Consider the following 25482-nt stretch of genomic DNA (forward strand, 5'->3'; position numbering starts at 1 on the left):
CTATGCTGCCCAAATCAACTGATTTTGAGTTACAATAAAGCCATCGATCAAAAAATGGCAACAGAAATAACTCCTCAAACCAGGTTGAAATATAACTAACAATATAACTAAGGGAGTGCCTATTGTTTACTGTTAGGAGCTAAACACCTATTGAAAACCATAGTTTTTGGTGCCTTCCAGAATGCCAGGAGGAAGGGACCAAATTTACATCTGGGGACATATTCCATGATGAAGGGACCACCACAGGGAATGTGGTGGCCCATTCCCCCTTAAGTCTCCTGGGAGTAGGATTTAAAGAGACCCTCTCTAGATGTCCATACAAGATGGGCAGAATCATGTGATACCACCCAGGACCAAGTAGGCTTTATAGGTGATAACTAGCACTTTGAAATGGGCCCAGACAACCAGTGCAGTGACCAAAAATAGGTATAACTCTGCAACAGCAGGTGTCCCCTCTTAGTACTCTGAATAGTCTGTATTCAGTACCTGCTGAAGTTTCCATGCTTCTTTAAGGGCAATCCCACATAGAACATGTTGCGTTGATCCAAATGTGTAACGATCAGGTCATGAATCTGTGGATGCAATAAGAGTGGAGAACATATGCTTCATCACTCTTATTACCATTATGTAAGCCCAGATCTGAGCATGTATCAGTCTTAGCTTGTCACTCTAGGAATTTTTGTAACTCACTTCATTTCCCAAGCTCTTTTGAGAACTAGGGAGTCACTTTGGATGGATGACTGGGAATAAAACTCATAGGAGCAGTCTCATCTAACAGTCTGGTTGACTCATTATACCAAAAATTGACTAAGCATAAGACCAGAAATACACTACAAAATACTGAAAAAATCCCGCAACCCTCTGAGAACATCTTCATGGGTCCCCCATCCTTACAGAAATCCAGAGTGCTCTGGATCTGCAGTTTGAGTAGAAAGTGATTTGACTGTGGCAAACAACATATATCGGTGTCTTCCATATTAAGATCGTCTCCCACCTGTTCTGAAGTAAAAAACAGTTCTAAAGTATGTTTGTTACTGGAACTGAGAATATCTGGGTTGAAGCCCTTGATCCCCATGGAAGCTATGAATTCCTGAGCCAACTGGACTCTTAGGGTATGCAGATTGAAATCCCTCCCAAATGAAGAGCCTTATGGGCTCACCACCAGCCCTGATATGAAGCCCAGGAGCACCTGGAAAGCCACTGCTGAGCAGCAGGATAGTGCACCAACAGCAGCCTCCGTCCTTGCAGCCAAGCTTCACATAGAGGGCTTGCATCCAGGGATCAGTGCATTTGGCAACTCCTCAGCAGATGACAGCACCCTGTCCCCCTCACTGTCCAATCAGGGTTTAGTAATGCCAAGTCTCCGCCAAGTCTGCACATTCATCTCTCAACAATTCATGGATGGATGCTGATCTTATTCCATCCACATAGATCTGGCATTGCCAGCAGCCATCTGAGTCCAAGACACCTGACAATTTGGTCACCTACGACCAGGATAGGAGTCAGTAGCTGAGAAGGGATCAGCATAAGTGTGTTTGTCCTCCTTCTCCTATAACAGCCTTTCCAGTGCGCTCCACCATACCTTCCCCTGCCCATTAATGCCATAATATGGCCCTCCTACCTACGCCCCTAGCGTATGTCACCCATTCATTCACTACCCTCCTCATCTTTCACCCCACTTACCATATTTAACCCTCCTACAGCAATCCCTTACCCTCCAAACTTTTTGCAGGATTCCTGACCACCCTCATGCATCTCTACCACTGGGGCAGGGGCCCTCCCCACATTTTCTCACTCTGGGCAGGAGCATGCTTAGCTGTTTTTCATCTCTCACTCAAGAAGCAAGATCTAAATCTACCACTCTTGTCCTCCTTCCTTCCTCCACCTGCAGCCACCACCACCTGCCCAGCCTCCTGAAGCCTCTACTGAAGCCTGTCCCACTTAGCAACCTTCAGCTACTCCAGCCTCCATCCCAGATCTCCTATGCTGTCCACTCTCCAGTCCTCATCCTGTTACTGGCTTCTTCTCAGCCCATTCTCTCCTCTTTCATATCTTTGTTTTGAAATGTGTTCCTTGTTATTCCCTCCTCAATGGCCAAACTACCTCAATGTACTACTTTGGTCCTGGTCACTCAGTTCTCTATTCAGTCCACAGCAACACAGCCTCATCTGCATATGAAAGCATGCACACATCCATATTCCCAACCATCATACCTCTGATGTCACCATAAGCATTCATTACATATTTATTCATAAATGTATTAAACATCCAAGGAGACATTGCACACCCTTTACTTATTTCCTGCTAGTATTGAACCATTCCATTTATTCTTATGTATGTTTTATTTCTGTTATACTCTTTTCTTATCACATTCAGCAACCAACTTCAACTCCATATTCTTGCAAAACATTCCATAATTCAAGCCCATTCTCTTTATCATATGCTTTCTCAAAATCTGCAATCACCAGAGAAACTTTCTCACTTGCGTTTCACAATTATCTGAATTATATGAAGAACAAAAATCTGGCCTCCCTCCCTCCTATCGTCAGCTAAATATATTTCCCAAATTATATTCACTCTTGTACCCTTTCAAGACAGAATCCTGTCAGGCACCCTGAACAAACCAGGGCCTCAGTATTTTTTGCCTTCTCTCTTGTTACTTTTTCATTTGTATTAGGGAACAATCATTTTCAGACACACGTACGGTCTTCACACACATTAAACAAGCCATATAGCTACTCCATCAGCAAGCCACATATATATTTTAAACTTTTTCTACCTACATTCTGTGTACCTGCAGCCTTACAAGTTTTCAGCATTCTCACAGCATTTATTACTTTCTTTCCATCAGTTTTTCCTTGAACATTAACAGTTGCTCATTTCAGATCTACTTTTTGGCAGAGCACGGTCATTCCCCTACAAATCTATAAAATACTCCTTCCAGGGTTCTCTCACTTCAGTTTTATCCTAAATCATTTCATCACTTCTATTTTTAAATTCTAATCTTAGCACCTAGTTGAGTCCTTTTCATCTACGTATTTCCAAAGCCACTTTTTAATTTCTATCTGAAAGCTCTGCAGTTTCTCTTTTTTAAAAAACGTAATTGTTCCAGATCCTCCTTCACAATGTTCATGGCCACTATCTTTTTTCTTTATGATACAATAACTTTCTCTTAACCTCATTTTTGCGGCAATCATTCTCTTAGTGTAGTGGTCAAGATGCTGGAATGACATCAAGGAGACCCAGGTTCAAGTTCTCTTACAGCAAAGGCTACCTCACAGCGAAGTTGTTGTGGGGAAAATGGGAGAAAGGAGCCTATCTATGCCACCTTGGGATCCTGAAGGAGAGGCAGGGATATAAATTATTAAATATATCATTGTACCCCCTTTCTATTCATTCTATTGGGAGATTAATCTTATTTCCTAACAGTTTTCATAGACAACTCATAATTTCTCTTTCTGCAGTCATTCTAAATTCATCTAGTTTCTATCTCTCCTTTTCGTCCATGTCAATTTTTCCCCAGGATCCATTCTTAATACTACCAAAAAATTATTCATCTCACATTGAGTTTTCATTACTTGTATCCTTCACTCATTCTCTCAGTCTTTCATCACAAATAAATCAGTCATGCTTTTGGATTAATTCCTTTGCAACTATGAATAGACTTATGCTTATACCACTTATTTGAAGCAAACAACCCTTTTTAAAACAAAATACTCTCCAATCACAATTCTCATTCATTCTTGTGTCTCTGAATGGACCAATTGTATTTTTTTCTATACACTTTTGTCTTTTTTCCAACCATCCATTGATACCATCTATGAGAATAATTTTTCCCTTGGGCTTCATTCATTCAAAACGTTGCATAGTTTTTGCCAAATTGTGAATCTTTAATTATCACTATTCACTGGAGTGTAACATACAACTATAACCATCTTATGAATTCCTACTTTTATTCATACCCACAGCAATCTAGATGTTACCAACTTACCCTTTCTGGCATACATTTAAGGCACATCATTCATAATTAAAGCTATACCTTCACTTTCATGCACATATTTATGAGTTCCATTCGACAAGATCAGGCCATTTTCATTCAGATCTCTTAGAGCCTTTCCCTTTCTCTTATTTTCAAAAACACCCAACATATCTATTTTTCTTCCTTTCATTTCATTTGTTAATTCATGCTTTTACCATACATTCCTTTTATATTCCAAGTTGTAGCTTTTCATTCACCATCTATCCCCACCAGATGGGTCCAGAAATACTGATTTTCACTGGCCTTCATAGGCTTTAATAAGCACAGACTTATTAAAGCTTTTTAGTAAATAAAGAAAAGGTAGACTAGGTTCCCAGCCTTCTACGTACTCATGCCTCCTACAGCATTCCTTTCTACAGTATACCTGTGGAAATACCTGTGATATCCTGATGTACCCACAATGTGATGTGGTCAGCTAACTTCACATCATGTAAACTTACATTATATTCTGAACCCAATTTAAAAAAGAATACCACACCAAACAAATGGGCACAGCAGCTCTAGATTACCAAAATCCTAACGATTAAAGACCATACTGAATCTACAGCACAAGCCCTTTGTGAAAATCCTGAATTGATTATTGTGATTTGCCTTGATACACAAATTAACAAAAGAGAAATAACCACAAAAACAATACATTACATTTTTTGTTATTATACCTGTACTAAACTAATTAAGAGAAGATACACACACACAACATTATTAACTAAATAATACAACTTCAAAATTAATCATCATGATAATAAAATAGGAAGAAAAGGGCTTGGGAAATTATGCTATAAGCAGAAGAACTCCCCCCAGAATGATCATATTACTCCAAAGTATTCCTCCTTGCCCCTTTATTGAAACAAGGAACCTAAAACTTGTGCAATGATCAGTCCAGAGCCCTATTAACCATCTTGTTGATGTCAGTGAAAAATATGATATAATAGGACAAGACCAAATCATATGAGTTAATATTCCAACTGGAGTTAACATCTCCTGCTGCAAGGTGATTGTAACAATGCATGCTAAACATTCTCTGGTATCCAATATTTATGAGGAATTTGGTTGTTGTCCATTAATTGTATTTTAAGATAAAGGGAAACAAATTCCATATTGTTTAAAGTAACCCTCAGCTGGTCAGTCAGGACAGAATATTTAAGTTTGGTATTTCAAAAATTGTCTGAATACTACAGTATTAAGTTCTTGATATTTCTCTCTTTTTTAATGTGTAACCACCCAGAGTCATTCTGGAGTTGGGCAGCCCTGGGAATGCATTTTATAAATAAATAAATGTGTCCATGTGGTCTCTGGGAGTCAAATTAAGGAAGATTTGTTTTTACAATTATACAGTGAGGTTGTGGGTTCCTCTGCACTAGACATGTTGGCTGGACAGCCATCCATCTGTAAGAGGTATTTCCTATGTGGATTCCTGTCCTGAACTGAGGGTTGGATTTGGCAGCTGAAATGGAGATCTTATTGTATTGTTTTCCTTCCTTCCTTCCTTCCTTCCTTCCTTCCTTCCTTCCTTCCTTCCTTCCTTCCTTCCTTCCTTCCTTCCTTCCCTCCCTCCCTCCCTCCCTCCCTCCCTCCCCCAAAATAAATACAATCTGACTGAAATGGAGTTGTATAATGCTGTTACATAGCATAATGCGAGAATACAGCCAGGGCTTCATTCATATCATTTCAGATCACCACATAAAAACTTGGAGAAATATAGCTGTAGATTTCCATAGACGTGGGGCTTATATTGTTCTGATTAGCTGTAGGACCACTGTAGCTGGAGGAGGGAAGATGATTCTTGACTAATGGATGATTCTTGACTAATGAAATTTTTCACTTTCACCTCCACCTTCATAGACATGATGGTAGGGAGACCTCCTAAGCAAGCGTAGGATGTTAGATCAAGCTTATTCAATGCTGTTTGCGCTGATGAGGTCCCATCCGTTTGAGAGGTATTCCACTGATAGTTCCCATTGGCACCATGGTATCATTATTTATTTTCTCTCTAGTGGAAAGGAATTTATCAGCAAACCAATCTCCCCAGCTGTGCAACACAAACATCCTTCTGCTAATCTGATAATGCTATTCCTACAAAACATATAGACAGCAAGACTTCCTTCCCAGCTCTGTTTGGGTTTGGCCCCACGCTCCCTCAATTTACCGCCTCTCAGAAAGAGATGGAGTCAGAGTGAACTCCCAGCAGGCAGCCCAGCAAGCAGAGATGCCTCAGTCTGGGTCCTGCTCTTTGCCAGGTTGAACAAGTCACTTCTGGTTTCAGTTCCCCTCTGTAAAGGGGGATGATGGATGACACACAGATCATGAATCACATTGCAAATTAAAGTGATAAATGCCTTATAAGTAATGCAGGGTGGTAAGAGACAATGTAATGGATGGTTGCAAAACGGGATCCCAACATGAGATAGGAAAGAGATTCTTATTCAAGCGTTTTTAAGTTGCCTTTCTACTTAAATATAGTAGATAATGGGTGCTTCTGCAACAAAAACATTTACTAAAGTCAAATGCACAACTGGAACAAGCAACAGTAGAATCAGAACACTATTCATTCTCCCAGAGATTAGATTGGCCCCCACCGTGATACTTTTCCAAAAGGCCCTGAAGATGTTCTGTCAGCGGGCCTGGGGACCCCACGTTGAGACGGAGCTGATCAAGTGGCTGATCTGATCTGATTGTCTTTGTGGCTGCCATGAGGGTGGGGGGTCAATGGGTTTTTTATATTGTGGATTTTAATTTTGTAAGCCACCAGGACTCGCTGTGTGTGAGTTGGGTGGCCATATAAATTTATTTTAAAAAATAGATAAAATACTAAAGCTCTCTCAAGATATTTTGCAGCCTGTCAGAGGACAAGTTGGTCTCCTTCTTGCCCCCTCCAGCTGTGCACCATGAACAGAAACAGATTAGATAACAGCCAAATCCCCCATCCAACCAGGCTATGAGAAAAAGTCCTCCAGCACATCCAAGATCAGCAGGCTCCCAATGTGTGACACACACACACACACACACATCTTACCCTTTAAGAAAGAGGGGTGGCCATGGAGTCAGGAGGAACAGATGAAGAGTTGTCACTGTGATTCCTTGGCAGCTGTCTCCTGAGACTGTTATTTCTCTGCTTAACAATAGGACCGCCTCTCCTTAACACTACAAAGAGCGAATAATTGGTAGGGCCTGCTTTAGGGTGGGTAGAAGTTTATTCCATAAGGTAGAACCTATGCTAAGGAAGCCTCATTAGAGATCCAACAGATCCAAGCCTCAAGATTGCCACCTGGAATTAAAATACTACAGGATATATAGTTTGGTTAGCAACATGGTTCTTCAGCAAAGGATCGTTACCTTGCCGTGGTGTTGGAGCTTGAGCACCTCAATGATGCCATGAGCTAAACCGTGAAGGGCCACCCAAGACGGTGTCATGTTCGCCGTTTCAATGTCTTTGATACATCGTAACGTTTCGCATGTCATTAGCTGGATGCGTGTTTCATCCTTGACGGGAGGATGAGAGGGGTTTATCTCTTGGCTGTGCTTTTGGAATGTATTTGGGTTATCTCTTGTGTTCAAGGTTACTTTCCCAGGCTAGCAGTTCTGACGGTTGCCAGCACCTGGGACAGGCGGTTCTGCTGGTAGGGAGGCGGGTTATGTTTGCAACGAGGGTTTTAAGTTTGTATTTGGCGCGCTTTTGCTCATTCTCAGCTTTCTCTGTATTTGTCCTAAGATCCCTAATAAATCAGATTTCATTTAGCACCTTCTTGTGAGTCTGAGTATTTGGGTTGGGCAACCATTACAGACGGGAAGGTCATGACAGAGAGGTCAGACTAAATGCGATCCCTGGGGAAGGTAATGGCAACCCACCCCAGTATTCTTGCCGTGAAAACTAAATGGATCAGTACAACCAGAGATATGTCGGTATACCATCGGAAGATGAGACCCCCAGGTCGGAAGATGGTCAAAATGCTACTGGGGAGGAACAGAGGATGAGTTCAACTAGCCCCAGACGTGATGACGCAGTTAGCTCAAAGCCGAAAGGATGGCTAGCGGCCGACGGTGCTGGTGGTGAACAGCGAATCCAATGTTCTAAGGATCAACACACCATTGGAACCTGGAATGTAAGATCTATGAGCCAGGGCAAATTGGATGTGGTCATTGGTGAGATGTCAAGATTAAAGATAGACATTTTGGGTGTCAGTGAACTGAAATGGACTGGAATGGGCCACTTCACATCAAATGACCCCCAGATCTACTACTGTGGACAAGAGGACCACAGAAGAAATGGAGTAGCCTTCCTAATTAATAGTAAAGTGGCTAAAGCAGTGCTTGGATACAATCCAAAAAACGATAGAATGATCTCAATTTGAATTCAGGGCAAGCCATCTAACATCACAGTGATCCAAATATACGCCCCAACCACAGATGCTGAAGGAGCTGAAGTAGAGCAGTTCTATGAGGATCTGCAGCACCTACTGGACAACACGCCTAAAAGAGATGTTATTTTCATCACGGGAGACTGGAATGCTAAGGTGGGCAGTCAGATGACACCTGGAATTACAGGTAAGCATGGCCTGGGAGAACAAAACGAAGCAGGACATAGGCTGATAGAATTTTGCCAAGACAACTCACTCTGCATCACAAACACTCTCTTCCAACAACCTAAGAGACGGCTTTATACATGGACTTCACCAGATGGACAACACCGAAATCAGATTGACTACATCCTTTGCAGCCAAAGGTGGCGGACATCTATACAGTCGGTAAAAACAAGACCTGGAGCTGACTGTAGTTCAGATCACGAACTTCTTCTTGCACAATTTAGGATCAGACTAAAGAGATTAGGGAAGACCCACAGATCAGCTAGATATGAGCTCACTAATATTCCTCAGGAATATGCAGTGGAGGTCAAGAATCGATTTAAGGGACTGGACTTAGTAGATAGGGTCCCGGAAGAACTCTGGACAGAAGTTCGCAACATTGTTCAGGAGGCGGCAACAAAATACATCCCAAAGAAAGAGAAAACCAAGAAGGCAAAATGGCTGTCTGCTGAGACACTAGAAGTAGCCCAAGAAAGAAGGAAAGCAAAAGGCAACAGTGATAGGGGGAGATATGCCCAATTAAATGCAAAATTCCAGAGGTTAGCCAGAAGAGATAAGGAATTATTTTTAAACAAGCAATGTGCGGAAGTGGAAGAAGACAATAGAATAGGAAGGACAAAAGACCTCTTCCAGAACATTAGAAACATCGGAGGTAAATTCCAGGCCAAAATGGGTATGATCAAAAACAAAGATGGCAAGGACCTAAGAGAAGAAGAAGAGATCAAGAAAAGGTGGCAAGAATATACAGAAGACCTGTATAGGAAGGATAACAATATCGGGGATAGCTTTGACGGTGTGGTCAGTGAGCTAGAGCCAGACATCCTGAAGAGTGAGGTTGAATGGGCCTTAAGAAGCATTGCTAATAACAAGGCAGCAGGAGATGACGGCATCCCAGCTGAACTGTTCAAAATCTTGCAAGATGATGCTGTCAAGGTAATGCATGCTATATGCCAGCAAATTTGGAAAACACAAGAATGGCCATCAGATTGGAAAAAATCAACTTATATCCCCGTACCAAAAAAGGGGAACACTAAAGAATGTTCAAACTATCGAACAGTAGCACTCATTTCACATGCCAGTAAGGTAATGCTCAAGATCCTGCAAGGTAGACTTCAGCAGTTCATGGAGCGAGAATTGCCAGATGTACAAGCTGGGTTTAGAAAAGGCAGAGGAACTAGAGACCAAATTGCCAATATCCGCTGGATAATGGAAAAAGCCAGGGAGTTTCAGAAAAACATCTATTTCTGTTTTATTGACTATTCTAAAGCCTTTGACTGTGTGGACCATAACAAATTGTGGCAAGTTCTTAGCGGTATGGGGATACCAAGTCATCTTGTCTGCCTCCTAAAGAATCTGTATAATGACCAAGTAGCAACAGTAAGAACAGGCCATGGAACAACGGACTGGTTTAAGATTGGGAAAGGAGTACGGCAGGGCTGTATACTCTCACCCTACCTATTCAATTTGTACACAGAACACATCATGCGACATGCTGGGCTTGAGGAATCCAAGGCTGGAGTTAAAATTGCTGGAAGCAACATTAACAATCTCAGATATGCAGATGATACCACTTTGATGGCTGAAAGTGAAGAGGAACTGAGGAGCCTTGTGATGAAGGTGAAAGAAGAAAGTGCAAAAGCTGGCTTGCAGCTAAACCTCAAAAAAACCAAGATTATGGCAACCAGCTTGATTGATAACTGGCAAATAGAGGGAGAAAATGTAGAAGCAGTGAAAGACTTTGTATTTCTAGGTGCAAAGATTACTGCAGATGCTGACTGCAGTCAGGAAATCAGAAGACGCTTAATCCTTGGGAGAAGAGCAATGACAAATCTCGATAAAATAGTTAAGAGCAGAGACATCACACTGACAACAAAGGCCCGCATAGTTAAAGCAATGGTGTTCCCCGTAGTAACATGGCTGCGAGAGCTGGACCTTAAGGAAGGCTGAGAGAAGGAAGATCGATGCTTTTGAACTGTGGTGTTGGAGGAAAATTCTGAGAGTGCCTTGGATTGCAAGAAGATCAAACCAGTCCATCCTCCAGGAAATAAAGCCAGACTGCTCACTTGAGGGAATGATGTTAAAGGCAAAACTGAAATACTTTGGCCACATAATGAGAAGACAGGACACCCTGGAGAAGAAGATGATGCTAGGGAGAGTGGAAGGCAAAAAGAAGAGGGGCCAACCAAGGGCAAGATGGATGGATGATATTCTAGAGGTGATGGACTCGTCCCTGCGGGAGCTGGGGGGTGTTGACGACCGACAGGAAGTTCTGGCGTGGGCTGGTCCATGAAGTCACGAAGAGTCGGAAGCGACTGAATGAATAAACAACAACAGCAACATGGTTAAGTCTTGGATAGGTCATGGCAACAATGCAGACCATATCCTAGTTTTACTGTGTGGCCATCATTCTAAATGTTGGACATACACACACAATGGTTTGCTGAACGTCTCATGGGAGGCCAATCAACAGGGATTCTTGCTTCCAGAAGGGTAGATTGCAGTTGGTTTCAGAGAGAAAAAAAAAAAAGCATCAGACTGTTAGTCACTTGCCAAAGCTTAGTCTTCAGAGTTTGTGCCCCTAAAATAAAAGGATTTGGATGAACCTATCAAGAGAACATTAATTTTACAATGGGTGGGTATCTGATTAGTGATTTCTTAAATGTGTGGAACATTCAGAGGGTTTACTTCTTTAATGCACTGAAAGCTCCTCTGAAATCTCTTTATAAGTGTATAATTAGTCCATGGTATGTAGAACTGCACATTCTCTCTCTCTCTCTCTCTCTCTGTGGGGAGGTAACATAGAGCTTGCTCCGTGTATTTTATTTTAACCTTTCATTATACATAATAGGTAACTTTTTTCCAGCACAGACTTAGGTTAAAGAATTGGAGTATGAGAGTCAATGTAGCACCCTTAACAGCAGACCTCACTTTCCTTGATCTGGTCCCTTCCAGATGGCGATAAAAACGGAGTTTGGTGGGAGGTGTAATCCAACACATCTGAACAACACCCTGCTGCATAAAGCTGCAGTATAATATTTGCCTGCGTGTGATGCCAGCTTTGCAGCTTCCATACATTTACAAGTCATATGCTGGATCAGTGTTCATTTGGGGTCCCTGGTGTTTTAGGCAGAATTTATCTGCCCTAAGATATGCCTGTTTTTGTGTTATTTTTGAATGAAGTCCTAACAATTTCATCGAAGTAGTTTTGCATTTGAAACACATCAGTTTGCTGCTGACAACAAAGAGTATGGGAAATTTCCCAGTGGTGAGAGAGTAGGCTGGCAGAAGTAGAGATTGTTCAATTGTTCTTTGGCTAGACTGATTAATTTTCATGGAAGAAGATGTTTTCTTTCTCTGAGGCCAGCACTGAAATGCAGCTTGCTTGGTGCAGGAGGTAGGGCCAGCCCTACCATTTGGCAAAGAAAGTCAGCCCCTCAGATGGCAGATGCTGGCAGGGGACTTGGAACAGCGGGTAAACCCTAGAGAGCTGAATTGTGTGTGCTCCACAACATGCAGTGCGGCCCACAAAATAGTTCTTCTCTCTGCCAGAGGACACTATGGTTGCATTTGCAGGACATGTTTAACCCAATTACTGAGATAAACCATTTTATGGATATGCAGAGTAAATTAAACCATAAATTAACCAAACAAGTTAGGTTTGCAAACTTGCTAAGCTACAAAAGAAGAAAAACTGAGATTAAAAATAATCATACTTAGCATGTTGTGTGAATATAACTTGGGGCTACCAGATGGGGGGCAGAAATCCAGAACCCCAGTGGTTTGCAGCAGAGTACATAAAGTTAATGCCTTGCAGCCACCTAGCTGTTGTCCAGATTTTGCAGACTAGACCTGATAGTTTTAAAGCAACCACTAGGTAACACTAACTGACTCAGATGTGTTGTGAGCCTTAGTGTGAGATCAACTGCTAACCTGGCTTTATTGTGAACATAAAATAAAGAGGGACTATGTTATTCTTAGCCTCAAGAGCACTGAAAGGAGTGGATAATTTTCAAGCTTGGACACTGGAGAGAAAATGGATCACCCAGTTGTTCCTTTGCTAATCAATTTCTTACTAGCCTTCTAAGAGATTAACAAAGTGGCTAAGGATAAATTGGCTTCTTCTCCTTCATGACCAGTATGGAAGCCCATTCTTTTACTCTATTAAATTAAATCTAATTAAGTTAAATGGCCTGTCCCCGTGGCAACACCTGGCAAACCTTGGCTGACCTTGAAAAAAAGGGAGGTTGTGACTGGCTATGTTACTTCATGGCAGCCATTTTGTTATATGCTCCCCCCCCCCAGGAGTGGCCTACCCCTTTGGGAGGCTAGTAATTGACATAAATGTATCTTCTACTAATAGGTTTGAATTCCTGCTAAACTGAATGACTGTCATTATATTTTGACTGTTACAGCAAACCTAGCACTGTGGTTTGGTGTATAAGCCTGTGGTCCTTCAGAGTTTCTTGAACTTCAGTTCAGCTAGCTTGGCCAATGGTGAGAGGTGCTAGAAGTTATAGCTCAACAGCTGGAGAACAATAGGATCTTCACATCTGGTTTCTGCCTGATGCACTCCACCATTAGACCTCATGTTCTAGTATTAGATGAGAGAAATCTCACAATGAAGTTGAACATTGCTGTATTTCTCCTACTTATACTAAGAGAGTTTCAGTTTGCTTATGTGCTGTGGTAAAGACATGGAAAAATGGTGATAAGTTTGGTTTTTCCTTCTATTTCCATTGGTGTGTTGCCAAAAGTTCACTGGGGAGGGTATTATCTTGCCTTTGGGGAGGGGCCGATCAGTGAAGCACGCAAACATTGTTATTTTTACACACTAGATAATGAACAATTGTACCTTACAGATGTAGTTGGTGACTTTTTCTCCCAGACATTAAACACAATTAGCTTCCATGAATTAAAATGTGATTGACAGGTTCCAGATTAGATTTTCAAGTGAAGGGCACGAGGGGAAGTGCTGCCTCTATTTGCTAACATGGCTCAGCAAAGATGTGCATCTTTGTAATTCTAACCTTGGGATCTCTCTCCTCTTTGATAAGCACTGCTGAAATACGACCAGGGAGACTAGACTTCGGTTGGTTTGAGCTTTTTGTCTCCCAATCTTATAAATCAAGTTTAAAATGGACCTGAGATTGGGATTTGATTATTCTCAGGTCCACTAAGAGGACATGGTTTGTTTACGTGATTGTGAATCTACAAAGCTTATGGATGTCCACCAGCCAATCAGTACTTACCCTGCTTGGCCAATAGCTGAGTACAAAGAACTCTCAGCCACCCTAGCTGGGCTTGTAACTGAGTATTGTGTCCTGTCCCTAAACAGGTATCTTTTCCCCATCTTCACAAATGTAAGAGAATGCATTTCTGTGCTCACAGCGTTGGCAAATCTCCATGGTCTTCAGAATTTCTAGTGCTGGTGCAGTGGTTTGGGCTTCTTTGTCTTTGACCATCTAATCAAACTACTTTACTGAATCAGAACTTTTATAAATCTGAAACAGAACTTTTAACTGCCATCCTTGGATGCTATTTTATATTTATATTTATATGTTGTTATTGTATTTTAATCTTTTTAGCCTTATTGTAAACCGCCCAGAGTCCCTCTTTTGGGGGAGATGGGCAGTGACAAAATTTGATAGATAAATAGATAGATAGATAGATAGATAGATAGATAGATAGATAGATAGATAGATAGATAGATGCTGCCTAATCATGGAGGCATGCTAGCTCCACATTATGATCCCAGAAAACAGGGCACACCAAGAATCCCCTTCAGTGGGAGCACAAACTTCCCTTTGGAGACAAGCCAGCATTTCCCTCCATTTCTGAGGTGGCATTCTCCATCTTGAAACGGAACAGCCTGGTCCGTGGATACCAGTCCTCCAAGTATTAGAAGATACACAAATTGCTCTTGATGGCAAACTCTAAGTTATGACTTTCTGTGATCACCATGAGGGCGGGGAGTGGAGAGCTGATCTTGTACTGATACTGGGATTGCACCGTTGTCTGGAGAACCTCTTGGGTGTCACAGAATGATTCATATATTTTATGTGTAGCATTGACTTGGTTTGCATTCCACCTAAATGACATAAGTTAATTCCCTCTGAGGTCCAGTTTGGGATCTGTCTGCCTAGATCCAGTGGAAGATGGGGACTCTGTAGTAGGGGTGCTGAGATTGTGTGCCTCCCCCACTCTTGTGGAAAGGAGTACTATAATTCCCCCACTCCCCTTTTAGCACTGAGGTGCTGGCAAAAGCAACTCATAGATTCACTTCACCTGAGGCCCACTGATATTTAATGAGTTGTTTAGCTGCATCTTTGGCTTATTAATTTGGCTATTTTTTAAATTCATTTCTGCTGCATTCCTTTCTTTGTGTGTTGGTTTATTCCTACTGGTAGCCGTATTTTAAATAAATGAATTTAAACTGCTTGTTTAAACCAAAAGGTAGAAGGAATAATAACATTAGGTATCTTAAGGGTTCTCCAGAAGCTTCTGGAAGAATCATATGAAAACAAGTATTTCCTTTCCCTCAATCACACATCCATAAATGAGAATTGCAGATTTCTCATTAGGGATAAATGTGGTAAATTGCTGTATATTCACAGATTTTGCCTAAGCTTTCCTGAGAGGAGACTTCCAGGCATATTTAAAGATTCTCTATGTTAAACATATTGTTAGTGATAAAAGAAAAGGCTAAAATGTATGTGATTGTGTTGTGTCACAGGGTACCAAATCCTCACATAGTATTCCTGGACATGTGTATAGGATGCCAAATATCTTTTGAAATATAATATTATCAGAAAGCATGAAGGTCTGAATTGCAACAAATCTCTTCTGGAAATGGGAAGGACAAAAATAGAAAAAGCTATTACACTAGAGCAAAATAATACCTGAACTAGTTGTGGCACCTTCTACAATTTGTCCTGACAGATTTTAGAAGATATTACAGCTTGGTTGCATAGCTGGAAGAATCACATGATTCAGTTCTCATAAACTGGACTGATTCAGACTGCAGATGGGGAAAATGTATTTGAATGTTCCTTTCTAAACCCTCCCCAGGTAGCTGCATTATATAGAGAGCCAACATACTCAGAAAGTCAAAGATTTTCTCCAAAAATACTCTTTTTCAGTACATATGGTAGAAATGTTTTATTTGGAGGAGCATTAAAGATGCAAAAACCCATCCGCATCTTAAACAAGGCAGAGAATTGTACAGGGTTCTTTGAGTTGGACTCTCATTCTCATGTTTCATAGGTTGTGGCCATTGTTTTGAATGGTGCTAGGAAGACTGTGCAGATTATGGTGTGCCACAGTTTTTTCGAGTATATACTGTACTTCTTTTGACTTGCTTAAGCTGAGATGGCCCACATTTCCTGCACCACCAAACTGCCCTGACGCTTTGTCAGCAGCATGACATAGAACAAATTGTTTGTTGCCAACTCTGCAGCTTGCAAAGCAGGAACACTTTTCTGCAGGTAAAGGACAGTTTACATTTTTTAAAAATAGCTGCCGTGACAGGGGAGCAAGGCTGAGACTGTAATGGTGAAAGTGGGGGGGAGCAACCCTACCATTTTTTAATTGCTATTGTTTCTATTGGAAGGAAACTCCTTAATTCCTTTAACAATGGGACCTGTCCTCCCAGTGCTAATATATGAAAGGAGATTTTATCCAGAATACAGCAAGAAAAATTATAGGCTTTCCTTTTTGTCTGTCTCGTAGTGATCCCAGTTCAGCACTACCCATTGCCTGTTTCAGCTTAAAAGCATGCAGGATAAATTCAACACACTTGGCACAGTTAAATTAGTTTGGCCTCTGGTCTTATCTGGCAGATCCAGAAGAATACAGGATAAACTATTGCTGAGCTTCAGCAAAGAGCCAAAACAGGGATGGAAAGGCACCTGGCTGTTCATTTGCCCCAAAAGAAAAGGCATGACCCCAAATGGGTCAAATCCCAAGAGGGCAGTGATGATTCAAGAAAGCCAGAAATAGGTGTGTATCAGAATCAGGTGCACAAAGAGCCAGAGAACAGCCTGTGCTCTTCTTTTAGGACCAGAAGAATCCGCTGCGAGGTTGAAGCCCTTTAGGGTTTGTCAGACAATGAGTGGCCCTTTGGAGGTCTACTGATGGAGTGCCAACCCAGCTGGCCTTGCCATCTGTGCATAACTATTTGGACATGATCATTTGCTTTGACATCCTTACTCAGAACAGAGCTCAGTCTACCCAGTCTGGTACAGAATCAGAATGCTGTCGATCCCAAAGTTAGGAAGTCCCATTTTACTTGTCAACCTGGTCTACTCTATGAATGGCCTTCTAAGCCATTCCTGAATGTGAGCATCAAGGAACTACTGGAGAAGGGCAGACCAACTGGAGTGGCTAGGAAGTGTTCCTACAGTTGCTTAGCAACCTAATTCACATTTATTTTTATCCCCCTCTCTTGTTTCCCTCCTTTCCCGAATGACAGTCTGGAATGGGGCTGAAGTTGGAACTAGATGGTGGCAATCACCCAGAGAATGGAAAGCAGCTGGTAGAAGGGGGCTTGCTCTCATTTTTAACCCATTCTTTATCCAAGGAATTAAGGGTGGCACATATGATTATTGTCTCCCTCCTTTATCCTCACTGTAATCCCATGAAATAGATTAGACAGCAAATGAGTGGTCTAAGGTCACCTAGTGAGCTTTATAACTAAGCCACAGCATTTCTCCCTCTCTTCTACTATCAGGGGAGCTCTCTAATCACTTCACCACACTCAAGGAGGTCACCTGGCACAAGTAATCAAGAACAAAGATCCAAAGGTGATAGTCAGAAGAAAAGAGGGCAAGGGCAAAGACTGAGCTTAAGACCAGGAGAAGTTTGAGCGGGGCATTCAGGCTCAGTAGATAATCTTGATTCTGTCAACAGTAAATTTCTACCGCCTCTCATCTGTCCTCCCGAAATTGAGCCAAACTGTCTAAGGTCAGAATTCTTTGAGCTAGGTTTTTGAGTTGCAAACATTTCATTACCCTACTGGAAACATCAGTGCAAGAGATGAGGGAAGGTGTCTCCAGCTGCCTACCACATTATTTAGCCTTTCCCAACTTGCTTCCATTGTGAAAGCTACTTGGTAGTGGGAGTATCCCAGTGGTCAAGGGCATGCTTGGCATGGACAAGGGCCCAGGTTCAGCCCCTGCCTCCTCCAGGTAACACTAGGAAGGACTCAAATCTGAAGCCCTAAAGGGTTGTTGGTCAGTGCGGAATCCAGCTCTCTAACCTGGCACCCCCGGGCCTCCATCTGTTCATTGTCCATGCCCTATCTGATTTTATTTTATACCTTTTTTAAATGAGGGAAGTGGCATGTTATAAAGGAAAGCACCAGAGTCAGGTATAATCTTTGTTTCTGAGAATACGTCTGGGCCCTAAGGCATTCTTAGATATTTGCACCCCATTAATTTCCAGATTTGGTCCAGTTAACCAGAAAAAAAGGACGAAGGTAAGGCAAGCTGTTTAAGAGCATGATGGAAGGCTAGAGAAGGTTGTGGGAAGCAACCTCACCATTTTCTGTTCTGGTAAGCGAGACCATAATATTCTCCCTAAATTCCAAAAGCACCTACTTCCCCCCCCCCCCATCGATCCCTGGTATAGACAAAACTAAGCAGGACGAGCCCTTGACAGCTTCCTTCCACAGCAACTACCTGTTCCTATGTTTATTTCTACCAGAGAATGGCCTCGATAGCTATTTTGTTTTTTTTAAATATAGATCCTTTTCCAGTGAGCTATCTTGGGTCTGATTTCTAAGATAGATTCATCTGTTGTTTTCGCTCTTCAGTTAGAAGTGTTTAGCCTTAATGGTTCTCCATTAGTCGTTTGCAATGTTGATTGGGATGATTTGGCTCACATTCATTTAAAAATCACCAGGAGCTGGTGTTGTTTGGCATCTCCCTCAGTTTGTGCTAATTTTTCCCTTGTGTTGTACTTCTTTCTTTTCCTCCCCCTTCTGGAGCAGTACTAATCAATAGTCACACAATATGTTAGCAGAAGCTGTGCTTCGGGATCTGTATGAATGTTTCATGCTGAAGAGGTTTTTTTTTTTAAGTAGATGGCAGATTGTATCAACAGTCCCTCCCCCCACCTTTTCTTCCCCTCCCTTTTCAGGGAGCCAAATGAGTGTGCCATCGCTGAAAATCTGTATTTAAACTACCGTGGCAGCTTCCTTGTGCTCTTCCAGGAGGAGAGTTTTAGCAGAGAAGTGATAGGTGGGTCTTTCTGTGGGCTGAATCTTTCTCATACCTGTGGTGTCCCCCCCCAGGTCCATCCTTTCAACCATCCTGCCCAGTGTTTCTCAGCCTTGGCAACTTTAAGATGTGTGGACCTCAACACCCAGAATTCTGGGAGTTGAAGCCCACACGTCTTAAAGTTGCCAAGGTTGAGAAACACTGGTCTACAGCAATTGTTATTTGAGGGAACTCCAAGGGTGCCTCCAAAGGTAAAGCCTGCAGAAGAATTCATGATCCCATGGAACCCTCACCAACAACGGAGTCGGGGAGTTGAGGGCCACATATCTTAAAGTTGCCAAGGTTGAGAAACTCTGGTCCTGCCTCTTACAGTACTAGAATTCAAGATGTATATTTGCAGGGCAAACCTGTCTGGCCCACCGTAAGTGGCTGGTCAAAGGAAAAAGAGGCAAGGAAAAAGTTAGGACCACTCTCTCCCACTTCATCTCTGCCGGCAATAATCCCTTCCTACTTGTCCAGGCTGAAACTAGGACAATCTATAGCTAAGGGACCCCGCACCCACTTCTAGCTCTTCCAATCCCATTAATCATTATATTATAATCATTGTAACCTGGAGTTGCTCTTTTAAAAAGATAAGCATCTATTTTACTAAAGGGAAAAATAATAAAAATAAAAAATAAATAGGAGTTAAAACAAATCCCATTGGCTCTGGAACTGGTTAATTGTGGAACTTGGTGGGAAAGAGAGATTGGAGTCTTCCCCGCTGTTAATGCTATATTTCCTGATTTATGGAGCCAGGATAGGAGTTCTGCCCACACTGAATTATCGTTGCTAGGCTCTTATGAAATAACTTCCTTCTCCCTCCGTCTCTCTCATTCTCACATACACACGCACAGACCCACACTACACGGTGGACAGATTTTTTTTCCCCTGCTTGTAGCCAGTCAAATACTTTCTGAATCCGCACATCCTCTTATTTCCCTGCAGGCTACCTGTTCTTCTGTCCTTCAAGTGTCATTTCAGGGTTTATTGAGGTGTGTGCTCTGTGTGTGTGTGTGTGTGTGTAGAATTTCAATACCTGAAAATCTTGGCTTTCATGGTCACTGAAGACATAATTGCTGAATATGTGCAGGCAGTGCATTTGAAAACCACCAAGGGGAGGGGGTGAAGGAGTTCCGGGGGTGTCTCTCTGGTCCTCCACTCCTGACCTTCAGTTAAGAGGTCCTTATTGTGGCGGTAAAGGGTACCCCTCCATACACATTCACTACCAAACCTATGAGATGCCCCCCTCCCCACATGTGAACTGCTGAAAGTGCCCTTGTAAGAAAACATTCACTGCAAGCTGAACTGACCCTGAGTGGCCACAGGGGGACGAATCAGTCAGGGACCAGTGGCCCAGTACACCCCGTGGTTTCTATTCACTGACCATATCTCAAAGATATTACAGCTGCCATGCTGACCTAGTAAGAAGGGATAAATAATAAGGTCACCCAAATGGGTTTATCAAAAACATTCCAACACCATGCTGTAATTTACATGGTGTCTGCCTTTTCTTTGTCTTTTCTTTGCAATGTAGTAGGCCAAAGATAAACCGGTAGCCCTCTCTTAACGACCACAATTGGGACCAGAATTTCAGTTGCTAAATGAAGCAGTCATTAAGCGAATCCAACCTGATTTTATGGCCTTTTTGTGGTGGTCATTAAGTGAATCACTGCAGGCGTTAAGTGAACCACATGGTGATTAAGTGAATCACACTGATTTTGCCTTCCAGAAGCCAGCCAGGAAGGTCAGAAATGGCGATCGCGTGACTACGTGACACTGTGATGGCCATAAATGTGAACCGGTTGCCAAGCACCCAAATCATGATCAAGTGACCGTAGGGATGTGCGGCAGTTGTAAGTATGAGGACCAGTTGCAAGTCAGTTTTTTCAGCACCATTGTAAGTCCAAACCGTCACTGAACAAATGGTTGTTAAGCAAGGACTAACTGTATAAGCTTTGGTTCTGCTTTCGCTCAGGGCTGCTCAGCAATGTCAATGCTTTGCTGGGAGCTCAGCGTACACTGTCACTGTGTACATGCTGAATAAATTTATGTTGTATCTTCAGAGTGATTTGGTTGCTGTCCGTCAGCTAGGTTTGGGTCACAACAGTGTGGTGCTGTGGCTCAGATCAGAAAGATGAGAGGGGAGGCATTCAATCACTCGCAGTGCGCTCCTACCACTTTTACCGGCTTGTGGTTTCTACTGCTCCGTTTTTCCTCTCCAATCCTGAACCCACTTGAAGATATGCTTGGAGGAATTTTAATGTGGCCAGGTAATTTTTTTCTTGGAAGAACCCTGCAAGGTGTGAGTTCCAGTTGAAAGCCCTGTGAGAGGCTCTGCGAGGCCAAGCCCAGTGTGGGTGTAAATGGATCTGGGTACAGTATACAGAAAACTCTGCATGGGCGAGTTTGAATTGTTGTGGGCTGATTCTGTGAAAGGGCGTGAGTATGGGCAGCTTAGTGTGGATTTTGGATTCTGCTGGCTGACTCTGCAAAAGGGCACAAACGATGGGCAGTTTCAGGTCTACGTGAGTATACGTAACCAATGTGTTTTCTGTTTGCAAGCATCGGCCCGTGTGTATGTGTGTGTTTGTCAAGGGAAGTGGGTGATGTCCAGGTGGTTTCACATTATGCATGTGCTACCTCTTCCTTGAAAAGGGAGCTCAAGTGATCTTGACTTAGAGAGAAACTTCAAAATAAGGTAGAGGAATGCTTGTTCCTGTAAGTCCTCTTCTACACAGCAGAGGAGAGACAGAGACAGAGACAGACAGCTACAGGAAATGCATTCGTGTGCGGTGAAAGACATGCACAGATCGCATCTTCTTTTCAAATGACAGTGCTGAAACGTTTCACATTTTTAAATTTTCACCTTTGTGCAGGATTCATTGGCTGGATTCGCACAACACACTGAAGCAGGCTGTTAAGGCCTTAGCAACCACATGTGTACAACATGCTAAGCTTCATTAGTTTTAATACTGGGTGTTTGTTTCTTCTTCCGTTATTGAACACACTGTGCAAACCCAGTCCATTTTGTGGTTTAATGTATCCTAGGAACCCAGAAAACGGGTTGATACCATAACCAGGTAAAATACCTTGTTTGAACTTGTCCACTGTATGACGTTTAAGCTGATATTTTCAGGGCAAGTTTGTGGATTTAGTGCAAAGTCTATTGTTGAAAAAATGAATGTTACCATTCTTACGGTACCTGATGGCATCTCTCTCCCCGCAGGTAAGGTTGCTGTCTGAAGCGCCCAGCCCAGTCCAAGGACTATGCCCACGTGCTTCTGCCCCTTTCAGCCATGGAGAGTCCCATGTTTGACACCATCCTGGAGACAACAGACGGGGTAACCCCCAACCCCAGCTGGACCCTGCCCTACCCACTGGGCTTCCAGGTCTCGTTGACAGGCTTCCTAATGTTGGAAATCGTTCTGGGGGTCAGCAGCAACCTCACAGTGTTGGTTCTGTACTGCCTGCAAGCTGGCCTGGTTGACTCTGTCAGCAACATGGTGACCATGAACTTGCATATCTTGGATGTGCTCATCTGTGTGGTGTGTGTACCCCTTACCATGGTGGTAGTGTTGGTGCCACCTGATCGTGCTGCCACTCTGTTCTGCTGCTTCCATGAGGCCTGCATCACCTTCAGCAGCGTGGCAACAGCCACCAACGTGCTGGTGATCAGCTTGGACCGTTACGACATCTCAGTTCGTCCAGCACAGCGTGTGCTCACTCCGGCCCGTGCTATTCTACTCCTGGCTGGAGTCTGGGTGCTATCCCTGACTGTTTTTTTTATACCCTTTCTTGAGGGTGAGTTTGGGCATGCCAGTGTGTGGCAAAACCGTACTGTGCTGTGTGTTGGCCCAGAAGAATTCCACGCCAAACTTGGCACCTCCTATCACCTCGCCATCCAGATCCCCACTTTCTTTGCAGCCGTGGCTGTCATGCTGGTGACCTATGCCAAGATCCTGCAAGCTCTCAATATCAGCATCGGCAGTACCTTCAAGCGCAGCCAGCGTCGCAAGACGAAAAAGAGGAAGCGGCGGAAAGCAGCAGAGTTGAGCAGCAGCAGCAGCGTGATCAGCGCAGGGGAAGCCAAGAGGCTGTCTCAGCCAATGCCAACGCTCCATACTCCACCACCCATGGGTGTGCAGGCTTCTGTCTCTGTGATCATCGCACTGCGTCGGGCAGTGAAGCGCCACCGTGACCGGAGGGAGCGCCAGAGGCGGGTTTTCCGCATGTCCCTGCTAATCATCTCAACTTTCCTGTTGTGCTGGGCACCTCTGTCCATTGTCAACCTGCTCATTCTGTGCCTTGGACCTAGCCCCTTGCTGGGCAAGCTGCGCATCTGCTTCTTGGCCATGGCCTATGGTACAACCATCTTCCACCCACTCCTTTATGCCTTTACCCGTCAGAAGTTGCGCAATGTACTCCGCAGTAAGCTGAAGAAGCGAGTAGTGTCAGCACTGCAAGTCGATCCTGCACCAGGTGGCACAATCATCCACAATTCCTGGGTGGAGCCACCACGGAAAGGCTGCAAGGGGCGACCACGGGATAGCGATGGAGCTGAGCACTGCCTGACGGAGGCCACAAAAGAGTGAGGTGTAGTGTTGAACTTCAAACTAGGTGCCAGGAAAGCTGGGATGGGTGTACCAATCCACTGCACACCTAAGCTGGTGAGTGCCAAACACTGAAACCACTGAAGAATGAGAGGCAGATGCAGGACCCTTATCAAAATCACCAGAAACTACAGAATTGGTGCTAACCCTCTAACCAAAGGTGCAAAGTGGGGGTGAGCAATACCACAGCACGCAGAGAGAGACAGCCATCAATGCCTTATGGAAATGACAGTTTCCATCTAGGGTCTGATACTGATCTCTCACAAAGCCCATCCAGAAATGTAAGCCTCCACCTGGCCAATGGCGAAGCCTCCTGCCTACCTGAGGGAAAATAGGAAGGCCTTCCTTCTCTTGACATTGGCCTGTTGGCTGCACTAGGGCCACTAGAATTATTACAACTATTTAATGCTTAGACATTACCAAGAGTTGTAATGGTCAGGTGAGTACTGACACGTATAGGGGAAAGGCATTAGGTTCAGTCAACACTAAGTGAGTCAGCACTCCAGAAGACCAGTTTTGTTCTTTGTATTGCTGAGTAGGTCCAGGACGGCTGAAACAAGTTCTCCATCTGCTGACAAACTTAGAGAAGGCCAGGAAACTGTGTAAGAAAGGCAGTTTGGAAACAAAGGGCTGGGATAGCACAGCTTCTTAGAGACCTCTGCCCTGTTATCATGCTGGGCTTTTGTCTCTGGAGCTCTTCATATTAGTCAATCTGTGCACCGTTCCATTCCAGCAGGCAACGATCATCTCATCTCCAGACCTGCTACACCTTTTCTCGAGGTATGGATGCGGTTCTCCTAATCGATCCTTCCAGGGACCAGAGCCTGGTTGACCTAGCCTGTAACTTTCTGCATAGGCTTATACTAAGCTCTCTCCCCATACCACACATCCATATTGCATCCATCTTCTTAATACCCTGTTTAAAAAGTCAAGATACTACAGGTACTTGTTTCTCCCATGTCTTCCCCCTTTGATGTCACTGATGGCCACTGATTCCAAGGGCCAGATATTGGGTTTAGCCATTTTGCTGGATTAGAAGGCTCACTTCAATATCCAATGATTTTGCAGTATTCAGATTTTGGCTGAATAAGGAGAGAATTGGACTACGGTGAGAACTTCCTCAGACGAATTTCTTTTTCCAAAGAAGGCCTGTCCATCATTATCACTCTTGTCTGGATATTTCTTCACTTGGAAGATTCAGGCCGCAACCATATACATACCTATCAAGGAGCAAATCTCACCCAAATTGGTAGGGCTTTCTTTTGGGGAGACATACATAGGATGGCACTGACAGGCATTTTTTTTTAAATCTCAACATTGCCAGGGAGCCCAAATCATAGGTACGCTCACAGCAACTGCATGAAGATATCCTACTGAGGGTAGCAGTAGAGAAAGAAAAGAATCCTCTGAACAGGTAACTGGGAATGCTTCAGTAGTAAGATCACCCAGTCGACAACTCTACTCTTCCAGGGTCATCCCTCAGGACAGCTCCTAGAACCTTTTTCGAGAACCAGTGGTGGTAGAAGTTTCCTGTCATGATGGGCCAACGGGTGCTTAGGATAGTTCTCTTGCTTTGAGCTTAATATCCTCTAGATGGGTCTTCCCTTCCTTTGGCATCCTCCAGGTGGAAATGGTGGGAGCTGTAGTTCTAACACATCTGGAAAGCACTAGGTTGTAGAAATCTTTTCCCATGGACATAGTGCAGTACACACAGAGCTATATGGACATTCACTCTCAGTCGTCTGTCCCCCTACAAATGGCACCCTGTAGACACACTGAATATACACATCTGACAAAGACCATGTCAAACAAGTATTTATGCAAAATGTTTATAAGCCACTTTTCAGGGCTAAGCCTCACAATGTGGCATACACAGGGGAAAGTTGGAAGAGTCTGTGTCAGTGTTTTTCAAACTTGGCAACTTTAAGATGTGTGGACTTCAACTCCCAGAATCCCCCAGCCAGCAAGGCTGGCTGGGGAATTCTGGGAGTTGA

At 43.3% G+C, this 25482-nt stretch overlaps 1 protein-coding gene across 1 annotated transcript; it reads left to right on the plus strand.

Moving 5' to 3' along the window:
- Positions 1-22152: 22152 nt before the first annotated feature.
- LOC134492223 (G-protein coupled receptor 22-like) lies at positions 22153-23763 on the plus strand. The gene has a single exon (XM_063296408.1). The coding sequence runs from the start codon at positions 22175-22177 to the stop codon at positions 23468-23470; it is 1296 nt and encodes a 431-aa protein (XP_063152478.1). The 5' UTR covers positions 22153-22174; the 3' UTR covers positions 23471-23763.
- The last annotated feature ends 1719 nt before the right edge of the window (positions 23764-25482 follow it).

The sequence above is a fragment of the Candoia aspera genome, chromosome 2, assembly GCF_035149785.1.
Source record: "Candoia aspera isolate rCanAsp1 chromosome 2, rCanAsp1.hap2, whole genome shotgun sequence".
NCBI lineage: Eukaryota > Metazoa > Chordata > Lepidosauria > Squamata > Boidae > Candoia > Candoia aspera.

Coding starts and splice junctions, on each gene's coding strand:
- LOC134492223 (XM_063296408.1), top strand. CDS start 22,175: ATGGAGAGTCCCATGTTTGACACCATCCTGGAGACAACAGACGGGGTA.